General features: G+C 37.5%; 1 protein-coding gene across 1 annotated transcript; it reads left to right on the top strand.

Moving 5' to 3' along the window:
* The first annotated feature begins 497 nt into the window (after positions 1–497).
* On the top strand, positions 498–10,130 carry PAP29 (purple acid phosphatase 29). The gene is made up of 4 exons (XM_008777726.6): positions 498–1,090; positions 7,780–8,171; positions 8,844–9,294; positions 9,784–10,130. Exons 1-4 carry the CDS (start codon positions 727–729, stop codon positions 9,813–9,815), a joined length of 1,239 nt encoding a protein of 412 aa, XP_008775948.4. The 5' UTR covers positions 498–726; the 3' UTR covers positions 9,816–10,130.
* Positions 10,131–11,187: the final 1,057 nt, after the last annotated feature.

Raw genomic sequence — 11,187 nt, 5'->3', positions numbered from 1 at the left:
GGAGCAATATGTATAACTCATTATAGAGGATCTTCTAAAAAAATTTTATTTATCAAAATATTTGAACACACCTTTTTGAATTAACAACCAAAGATGCCCAACTTAATGCAACAATTGTGGATTTTTTTTGCGCAAAAATCTAATCTTTTGCTATTTTTTTTTTTACTGTTACACTTGGCAATGGTGTTTAGTTAGGACCATCCAATCAACATACAAAATGTTAACTATATGGATAAGGAATACATATGGAACATGCTTAAAAGTAAACATCAGCCAAGACTGCACAAACTGGTGGATGGAGTCATTTTCTGTATTAAAATAAGGTTGTTGAAGCCAAAATAATAAATTTTTGTCCATAAGTAGTTGGGCCTTTTATAGCAACGAGGACATTGAAGCTACATTGAATTTACGGTCAGAATCGAAATCAAAATAAATTAGGATAAAAATTTAAATTATTGGAGAAGACTAGAAGAGTTGGAATTAAGGTATTTCTGTTCACACTCTGAACCAAAATGGGAACGAAACTTTCTCCAATTATTTAATCCACTTTTTATTTATTTAGCTTTGGATTTACTTGTCAACTTGGTCCTAAGTGCTTTTTTCGGTCAATTTATCATTTATTAGGATTGTTGGATTGCATTAAAATAAACAACAACCGTAGGATCATCATCAGGCAATTGATATATAATCCCCCAAACGGAGAACCAATGGCAACGACAACTCGAGATGGCTTCTCTCAGGCCTCCTCGCCTCCTCCTCTCCTTCCTCCTCGTCCTCCCACTACTTCTCTCCATTATTGCTATCTCAGTGGAATCTTTAGAAGAAGAGCGATCCACTCTCTCCAGAAGAGGACGAGGAGGAGCTTCGCCGCCGGCGGCGGCGGCGGCGGCGAATGGCGTGCTCCGGTTCAAGGGGACGAAGGGGGAATTCAAGATACTTCAGGTGGCGGACATGCACTACGCCGACGGGAGGTCGACGGAGTGCTTGGACGTCTTCCCGGAGCAGATGCCGACCTGCTCCGATCTCAACACCACCGCCTTCATCAACCGTGTCATCCAGGCCGAGAACCCCGATCTCGTCGTCTTCACCGGTACCCCTCGCATCTCTTTTCCGAGCTCCTCGATCTCAATCATTTCTTGCTCGAATTTTTCATCAAATTCGTGCTTTGATTCCTCACTTTCTCCTTTTCTTTCCTCTGCGACTTTTTTTTTTTTCTTTTTATCCTCTAATTGAAGTAATCGGACGGCTATAGCAAATTGGGGATATTCTAATTTGGTTATTAAATTCGGATCAAATTTGTTGATATTATCATATATGATTTTTATTGATTTTTATTAATTTAAAATAATTTGGAATAAGCTGAAACTTGGATGGGCCATTCTTTGGCGTGTATATGTGGATAGAAGATTCCATGGGACGCATTTGATTTTTTTCTTCATTTTTATTTTTTTTAATCCCTGCCGAGACAGCCTGTGTGGATTTGCGAGGCAATAAAACAAGAGCGATGTGCTCCGGATTTGACTCGGTGCGTCATTTAGAAAACAACGTAATTATGGTGACCGCGACTCACACGTCAAGCAGCTCTCGTACTGCCGTTAATGTTGACCACACGTACGTTTTGGGCCTCCTCTTATGGCCCATCTCTCTGTTTAAAGTATATTATAAAAAATTTAGGGGAAACTAATGTCCGGTCCATTTTTTGACCGGACTGTAATGTTTAATCCCTGTTGAACATAACTTTAACAACCGGTCCATACCCATTTCCAGTGCATAATAAATTTTCATGAAAAGACCATAATGCCCTTCACCCCCTTCATCTTCATTTTCTCTTTTTTATTTCCCCTATTCTGAATCCTATTCCTTCCAACTTCCAAGCCATCCCACAAGGTCTGCAAGTGCTCGTTCCGCTTCCGCATTATCGGCTCCAGCCTCCAGGCCAAGTGAGACTCCCTCTCCGTCGCTGTCTCCGCCGTCGCCTCCCTTGCCCTCGACCTCCACCTGTGCTTCTTCCCCACCGTCGCCGCCCGCGAGAGGATCCGGAGGAGAAAGGGTCTCGGCCCCGCTCCACCGGCCATGTCGCCGAGCCACCGCCGGCCTCGGCACTCTTCCGGCGCCGCCAGCCTCACGGGAGGAGAATGAGGGAGGAGAAGAAAGAAGAAAGAAGAAGGGGCATCGGGAAGAAGAGAAGAAAAAAGAAAAGAAAAGAAAAGAAAAGAAAAGAAAAGAAAAGAAAAGGAAAGAAAAATAAATAAATAAATGCATAAATAAGTGTGTGTATATGAACGAATAAATAAATAAAATAATAAATAAATATATTTCAATAAAATAAAATAATAAATAATAAATAACAAAATAAATAAATAATGATCCGACATTCTTTTGGCGCTGCCGGCCTCGCAGGAGGAGAAGGAAGAAAGAAGAAGAAGCTTTGGGAAGAAGAGAAGAAAAAAGAAAAAAAAAAGAAAAGGAAACAAATAGAAGAAAAGAAAAGAAAAATAAAAAAAGAAAATAAAAAAAATAAAAAAATAAAGAAAAATAAAGTTAACTCACTATTGCAATTAAGTTAGTAAGCTTGAACATAGTGCACACAGTAAAACTATCTCTGCGTGCCATTTTTCTCCATCTTGGAAATTCAGTTAGAAAACAATAACATATACTTAAATCTTGTATCACAGTTAGTACCTTATCTCAAACCTTTTTTGCTCCGTTTTTGCTTCATATTAGGAATTTAGTGTGTACGACGTTTTAGTACCTCACCTCAAACCTTGTACATCAATGTCGACATAACACCTTATTGTGTACCGTGTTAATTTAACTGTATGTGCAGACAATTTATCTGTATGCCAAAACAATTAAATTGTGTGCAGAGTAGAATTTACTGTGTGCACGGTTAATATAATTGTGTTCTGGAGTAAAATAACAGTCTTGAAACATTTGTTTTAAATCTTATGCAATTTTCAGAAGGGTACAATAGCGAGGGAAACAAGAACATATGCATACAGCACATAAATATAAGATGAGTGCATTTGTATTTGATAAGTTTTGATCAATGTTTGGACTGATGCCAAGTAGAAATAGATCTTAGACTAATGTGTTGTAAAAGATGAACGTAAATATGTGCATTTTTATTTTTTGTGTAATAAAATAATAGATAATATGATTATGTTGATTATGTTCAGATGATTGGCTTCCTTTTCTGCTTTTTGTCGTGCTCATTGCTAAAATGTCTATCATGATGACTTATTATAGGTTCTGAAAGAGTTTCATAAACTGTGCCGGCACAGTTGTAATATGGTTATGAGGCCATAAACAGAAACATAAGCAGGACATGCTTAAATATCTATCACACTTTCAGAAAATCAGTGTGCCAATTGAATTTATGTTCCTCCAATTTGGTAATTCTATTTGGAAATTTGTTTAAAATCGAAGGTTGTACTCCAAATGGTTGATAATCGAAAGTAGGTACATAACTTTTCATTATCAACGGGCACCAAACTGACGATAAAGAGTACCGACAAATCTAACAACTAAAGTGTATCGGAGTTTGAGAAGATTTAGCGTGCCATTTTGCTCCATCTCCACATTTCAATTAGGAAACATAAACATAGGCTTAAATCTTGTGCCAAAATAGCTCAAGTGCTTAAAAGCGTATCAGAGTTTCAGAAAAATGAGCGTGCTATTTTGGGAGTTCAGTTAGGTCCCATTATCATTTTGGATATCAATAATTATAGTTCCAGAATTTCAGAAATTGCAGCATGCCATTTTCCTTAAAAGCGTATTGGAGTTTCAAAATCCTCTGTGTGCCATTTTTGGGAATTATTCCATGGAAGCAATAACAAATACTTAAATCTTGTATTACAATTTCAGATACTATTGTTCCTATGCTTAAAAGTGTATCGGAGTTTCATAAAATTTAGCGTGCCATCTTATGCAACATTTTTTGAATATCACTTAACTGGGTGCACAGTTTAATTAACTATGTTCGCAGTTAATTTACCTGTGTTCGGAAACAAAGAAACTGTGTGCAGAGTAGAACTTATTGTGTGCATAATTGAAGTAACTGTATTTCGGGGTACAATAACAGTCTTCAAACTTTGCCAAACCTACTATTTCATCAAAATTAGGTGTTCACTGCTTCATTAAGAGATGTAGCAATGTAGATTTAGTGTTTACTCCGTTTTAGTACCCCATCGCAAACCACTTTCAACAATTTCAGAATGATACTTAACTGTGTGTGCAGTTTTATTAACTGTGTTCGCTGTTAATTTAACTGTGTTTCCCAACAAATAAACTGTGTGCATAGTTGAAATAACTATGTTTTGGGATAGAATAATGGTGTTCAAATATTACTAAACCTTCTACTCATCAAAAATAGGAGTTCACTGCTTCATTTTGGGATGTGCCAATCTAGATTGAGTGTTTATTCCCTTTTACTACCTCATCCCAACCACTTCTACAACAATTTCCTAATAACACTTAACTGTGTGCAAAGTTCTATTTACTATGTTCGCAGACAAAATAACTGTGTTCTGAAACAAATAAACTGTGTGTACAGTATCATAAACTATGTGCACAATTGAAATAACTGTGTTCCGGGGTAGAATAACGGTGATTAAACTTTGCCAAACCTTCTACTTATCAAGAATAGGAGTTCACTACTTCATTTTGGGATGTGCCAATCTAGATTTTGGCACGCTGCAATTTCTAAAATTTTGGAACTAAATGAATTTCCAAAATGACACGCTGCACACATTAAAGTTTACCGCAATAGTGTTGTAAGTGTGTGACGGCACATAGTTTAGTCACTTTTTGAGAATCTATAAGTTACATTTCAGCATCTGAGCAATGAGCATGATAGCAAGTAGAAAATTTGGCCAATCATCTCAACATAATCTAATTTTCTATTTAAATGTTATATGACACAAAAAAATGCAAATGCACTCATCTTACAATCAACTTTTACAACACATAGAAAACTATCTCTTCCTACTTGACTACATTCTGTACATAGATATTTTCTTATTCTTGCTATTCTTGTAGGCAAGAAGCTATATAAACTTTGGAGATCTTTGAGATCGGTTTGAAGTGGATGTGTCGTATGCATATGTTCTTGTTTCCCTCGCTATTGTACTCTTGTGAAGATTGCATTGGATTTAAAACAAATGTTTCAAGACTGTTATTTTACCCCGAAACACAATTATATTAACCGTGCACATAGTAAATTCTACTCTGTTCACAATTTAATTATTTTGGCATACAGATAAATTGTCTGCGCACATAGTTAAATTAACTGTGCACACAGTAAGGTGTTATCCCAACATTGATGTATAAGGTTTGAGGTGAGATACTAAAACGTCGTACACACTGAATTTCTAATATGGAGCAAAAATGGAGCAAAAAAGGTTTGAGACGAGGTACTAACTGTGATACAAGATTTAAGCATATGTTATTGTTTTTTAATTGAATTCTCAAGATGGAGGAAAATGGCACGCAGAGATAGTTTTACAGTGTGCACTGTATTCAAGCTTACTAACTTAATTACAATAGTGAGTTAACTTTATTTTTCTTTTCTTTTTTTTTCTTTTCTTCTTTTTTTTCCTTTTTTTTCTTTTTTTTCTTTTTTCTTCTCTTCTTTCCGAAGCTTCTTCTTCTTTCTTCTTTCTTCTCTTCCCTCCTTTCTTCTCCTCTCGCGAGGCTGGCGACGCCGGAAGAGTGCCGAATCGTTATTTATTTATTTAGTTATTTATTATTTTATTTTATTGGAATATATTTATTTATTATCTTAATTATTTATTTATTTATTCATTCATTCATATATATATTTTTATTTATTTATGCATTTATTTATTTTCTTTTTTTCCCTTTTTTTCTTTTCTTTTTCTTTTCTTTTTTCTTCTCTTCTTCCCGATGCCTCTTCTTCTTTCTTCTTTCTTCTCCTCCCTTCTTTCTTCTCCTCCCGCGAGGCCGGCGGCGCTGGAAGAGGGCCGAGGCCGGCGGTGGCTCGGTGACATGGCCGGTGGAGCACGGCCGAGATCCTTTCTCCTCCATATCATCTCGCGGGCGGCGATGGTGGAGAATAAGCGCGGGTGGAGGTCGAGTTCAAGAGAGGCGACGGCGGAGACGGCGGTGGAGAGGGAGTCAAACTTGGCCTGGAGGTCGGAGATCTGGTAGGCGGCGGCCGAGTGGGCGGAGGTTGCGGAGAGGAGGGCAAAGACGAGGGAAGCGAGGAGGTCGGGAGTGAGGGGGTGCGGGAGGAGGAGGGCGGCGGCGACGAGGAGGAAGATTAGGAGTGAGGCGGCGAACTGGAGGGCGCCGAGGCGGCGGACGGGGGAGCGGTCGTCGGCCACGGTGGGGAATAGGAAGGCATAATGGGGGAAGAAGAAGGTGAGTTTCAGTTTGGGGAGAAAAACTGGGTACTTTAAGGAGGGGTATTTTCGTCTCATAAAAATACTCTCAAGGACCGAGAATTAAACATACTAAAATTATTGGACTGGTTGTTATAAGACTAGTTAACAGGGATTTATTGTTATACTAGAGTCTTTTGAAAGGTGGGGAATTAATTTCTCCAAAAATTTATAGTTTTTATATTTATATACAATAATTTCTAAAATTTATATTCATGTCTAGTTAACGTCGTTGATTAAACTGTTTATCTCATGTGAATAAATATACATACATTTTTTATATTCTTAGATGGCTGTTATACTATTTAAAATTATTTTAGTTATTTTTAAATTTTTTTTATGTTATAACATCAGCGTTAATTAATGATTTGACTAATGTTTTATTATTAAATTATAAGTTAAAGTGTTGGATAAAAATACATCCCAATAACGCAAGGATAAATTATTCAAATTATTAGATATCGGTGTAGTTTATCTCTAATCTGAAAAAAAGTTTTAGTAATTTATTGATCCTTTTATCGTGGTATTAAGGCCTCAAACTAGAGATAAAATGATGCAAGGGTAGATCAAAACTTAAACATAATCTTTATAACAACTGGGTCAGATTCCCTGGGGCTTGCATATGAACATTCAGAAACACGGGCTTGCATCTCAGGATTTAGCTGTCTTCCGTTTTTTGGAACATTTTGAAGTGATATGTTTCCATCTTGGCGAGTGAAAGAGATTGTTTAAAATACCTGGAATCACCTTCTGTTATGCTATACAGTCAACAATTTTTCTTTTTAATAACAGTCAGTATTTAGTTGCTCTTGTGTTATAATGATTGTTGTACTAAGGGAATAATATTGATTTTAGTTTGACATTTTACTGCATGCCACATTAGTATAGAAAAAGATAACCAAACATATATTGGGCTAAGAACAGATCTTATATCGGTTATCATGGACATTAAGAGCTTTGGATGTTTAAGATGAAGTCCTTCACATGGTCTACGAATACTATTGATGATGATGATGATAGAAAAGTAGGTATATAATATTCTCAATTGTAATAAAAAGAAGTCAGAAGTGATCAGGTTTAGTATTTTGAATTCTTGTTTAATTTTTATAGACTTCTAGTTCATTGTCTAAGTTTTCTATAGGTGGTTTTGCCATCTTGTAGAAGCATTCAAGCACACTCTATTCAATTAGTCCCTGTTCTACAGCTCTAACCCATCATCCTATATACACATACACAAAAAATCCAGATATCAATAGAATTCATTTCATTCTGCTTTGTTATGGTCATTTTCATTCAATTTGAGTCCTCAAGAAAATTCATAATCCTTTAATGAATTGTTGCATGGATTTCAACATCTTAAAGAGTTTTGGAGCAGGTGACAACATCTTCGGCTCGGACTCAACCGACGCGGCCAAATCACTGGACATGGCATATGCTCCGGTGGTTGATCGCAAGCTGCCATGGGCGGCAGTGCTTGGCAACCATGACCAGGAGGGGACGCTGTCCCGCGAGGGTGTAATGCAGCACATTGTGGGCATGCCCCACACCCTTTCCCACCTCAACCCAGAGGGAGTGGATATCGATGGCTTTGGGAACTATAACTTGGAGGTGGGTGGTGTGGAGGGCTCGGCACTCGCCAACAAGTCAGTGCTCAACCTCTACTTCATCGACAGTGGGGATTACTCCACCGTCCCCTCCATCCCTGGCTATGGCTGGATCAAGCCCTCTCAGCAGCTCTGGTTCCAGAAAACCTCTTCTCGCCTCCAGGTAACCATAGCAAAAAATTTAATTTGAATTTTTATCGTAAAGATCCTCTACAAACCTTAAATTTACAGTTGCATCCCCCATTCTTTAAATGCTTTTCGATGATCACATCGGTACCCATTTCAAAAGATTTCTCTTATTTTTCTCATCCATATAACTGTCTGTAAACTTTTGCTATAGGAAAATTTCTCATACTCTAAACACCCAGGTAAATCATATTAGTTACATGTGAGACCTTGCAATTGACTATAATCAGCTTTTCTTAGGTGTCAACTTTTAATTGATTTCAAACATGTTACTGAGTATCTTACATCTTGTCACTTACCTTTTGACAAAAAGATGTATATTGATTGCTGCATAGAGATGAAGAAATCCTAGCAAACTAAATTGTAGGAAAGAAATGATGTGCAGAGAACTAATATAATCAATCAAATATGTGGCTGAAGTAGACTGTTTGGGGAAGAGCAAATCCATAGGGTACGAACTAGTAAACAGAGAATGGTTGAATTTGTTAAGGGTGTAAATTTGAATGTAAATAATGCGGAGCCTATTTATAATATGAAATGTTCTACATGGCATTATGCACAAAAATTGCAAACCATTTACAAACACTCTTCAACATTAAGCAGTTTGTAGACCAAAGGACTTATCTTGGAGTTTGGAGAATTTGTGCAGAAAGGGTATATGAGCACACCAGAGGCACAGAAGCAGCCAGCACCGGGCCTTGTGTACTTCCACATCCCATTGCCAGAGTACATCAGCTTTGAAGCATCCAACTTCACAGGGGTGAAACAGGAAGGAATCAGCTCAGCATCAATTAACTCTGGATTCTTTGCCACCATGGTGGAGGCTGGAGATGTGAAAGCTGTGTTCACAGGGCATGATCACCTCAATGACTTTTGTGGGAAGCTTACTGGCATTCAACTCTGTTATGCTGGTGGGTTTGGGTACCATGCCTATGGGAAGGCCGGGTGGTCTCGGAGGGCACGGGTGGTGTCGGCATACCTAGAAAAGACGGTAGAGGGCGAATGGGGAGGGGTGAAGTCCATCAAGACTTGGAAACGTCTGGATGATCAGTACCTTTCTACAATCGACACTCAAGTCTTATGGAACAAGGGCTCAACCGGTAAGCTCCTTCCACACTAACGATATTATTTCAGAAATACATGTTCAGATGTTCACTTTGGTTATCGGTCATTGGCAATGGTTCTTTTGAGCAACAGGTCTTCATCAATGTAGAACTTAGGTTTGATTCAATGCTGGTTAATGGAATTGTAGAAAATGGTCATGTTTGAACAAGGGTGGAGACTCCGATTTTATGAAGAATGCACCATATTCATCAATTTTTCTTTTAAAATTTTTGAGAAAATTCTTTTCCATTCTTTCCTTTTGGGGGGCTGAGATACAATGTACCATCAAATATCTGTATATGAATTATTCGATAGTTCACAAGCATTTCATGATTAACTTGTGAATAAACATTTAGTAAAATAGCATTAGTGTCATATAGCTTGTGGTTGTTACTTCTTTTGCTCAAATACTTGGGTAATGTGAAGATAAAAGAGAGAGAAAAAAATCAAAACAATAATGAATGTTTGTTTGATGCCATGATCAGGGAGGCGCAGAAAGAGAACTACTGGATTTTGATCATGGGCGTAGTGCAAGAGATGAATAGAAGAGAAAGGAGATGAATTAATTAGAAGCATTCTCTGCTGCGTATCTGTAGCTGGTGAAATAAGTATTCTCCACTACATATAGCCATGGATTTGATAGATTGATGATATGTAGTATAACAAGTGAATGAGCTCAACCTAGGCCAGCTCAGTTCTCATTGCTCTTTCAGAAGATTGTATCTGTTTTGAGTTTTCTGGTTTGTCATTTGTCAAGTATAAGATGTTCGATTAATATAAATGGACCTTTTTGTGTTAAAATCTACATAAAAGAACCCAAATTGAAAGATTACTTCTTGTATGATCCCTCCTAAGTTTGTGTTTGTTAGCTTGCTTTCAGATGGATATGGTTAGTCTGTTTATGGTTCTTGGTTTTATACTCAATACACAGTCAAATTCAGGCAAATGCAGTTGTTTGAGCTTTATGGCTTGTAAATGGAGGATGAAAAAAGTTCTAAAGATTCCATCTTACTCGCCCGATGAGAACTATCTTCCTCCTTCTGAATATGTTTTGTCCAAGAGAGAATGTTATTCTTAATGAAAATTGTAATAGTGGTTGGTATAAGAGATAAGTTTGATTCCTTTTTTTTCTTTTTTCCATAAAAAAAGTTGTCCTAATTCATATCTAGAGAAAAATTTATACAGTCAAAACAAAGGCCACTCTCATCATCCCTATCTCAAATGCTTGCTATGGATGATCAGATCGCTTCTGGACTTCGGAGTTTCCCGCATCCCTATCTCCTATTTTGACATCCAACTTCCCACCCCAGCTCTTGTATTTTGTCCCGCTTTTTATAGTTGTCCTAAAAAGTACTTTAAAGGGACTCAGCTTGGGGTAGGCAGGTCAATAAATGAGTCCGGTTTGGTTTAAAATCATAGCCCGAAAAGAAAATCAGGTCAACTCTAGGCCTTGTTTTTCCTAGTATTTGATCTCTGGTTAATTTGTAGGCCTAGTTGATTGCCCCCAATAAGGTATGTCTTCGTCGTTGCATCAATCTTTCCCTTGCAATTTTATACCTACAGGGATCTGGAGTCGGTTTTCATTCATCATGTTCAAAATAAGTAGCCAAAATCTTTTGCAGTGCGGTGCACGCTGCACTACAGAGTAGTGTACATCTCTAGATAATTGTTATCAGAAGATGGATAACTATTAAATAATATGCGTTGTACGTAGCACAGCATATGCTTGCGGACTTTTTGTTTGATAGTTGTTCGTTTTTTAATGAACTTATACGGTGTCACGCGTACACCATAAAAGATTTGTACTCTCGAGTTTGGACTGTGCTCATCATTTTGGTAAATTAATATGAATGTGATTACCTCACAGTTAAAAGTCACTCAAATTTGAT

The sequence above is a fragment of the Phoenix dactylifera genome, chromosome 16 (genome assembly GCF_051530095.1).
Source record: "Phoenix dactylifera cultivar Ajwa chromosome 16, Ajwa_hap1_PhDact_Kaust_v1.1, whole genome shotgun sequence".
Taxonomy (NCBI): Eukaryota; Viridiplantae; Streptophyta; class Magnoliopsida; order Arecales; family Arecaceae; genus Phoenix; species Phoenix dactylifera.
Note: the sequence above shows the minus strand (reverse complement) of the source record. Positions and strands in the feature narration are given on the sequence as shown.

Excerpts from the sequence above, each read along its gene's own strand:
- PAP29 (XM_008777726.6), top strand. The coding sequence starts at position 727 with ATGGCTTCTCTCAGGCCTCCTCGCCTCCTCCTCTCCTTCCTCCTCGTC. Across the intron at positions 8,172-8,843 it reads AAACCTCTTCTCGCCTCCAG|AAAGGGTATATGAGCACACC; the intron begins GTAACCATAGCA and ends GAATTTGTGCAG. Across the intron at positions 9,295-9,783 it reads ATGGAACAAGGGCTCAACCG|GGAGGCGCAGAAAGAGAACT; the intron begins GTAAGCTCCTTC and ends TGCCATGATCAG.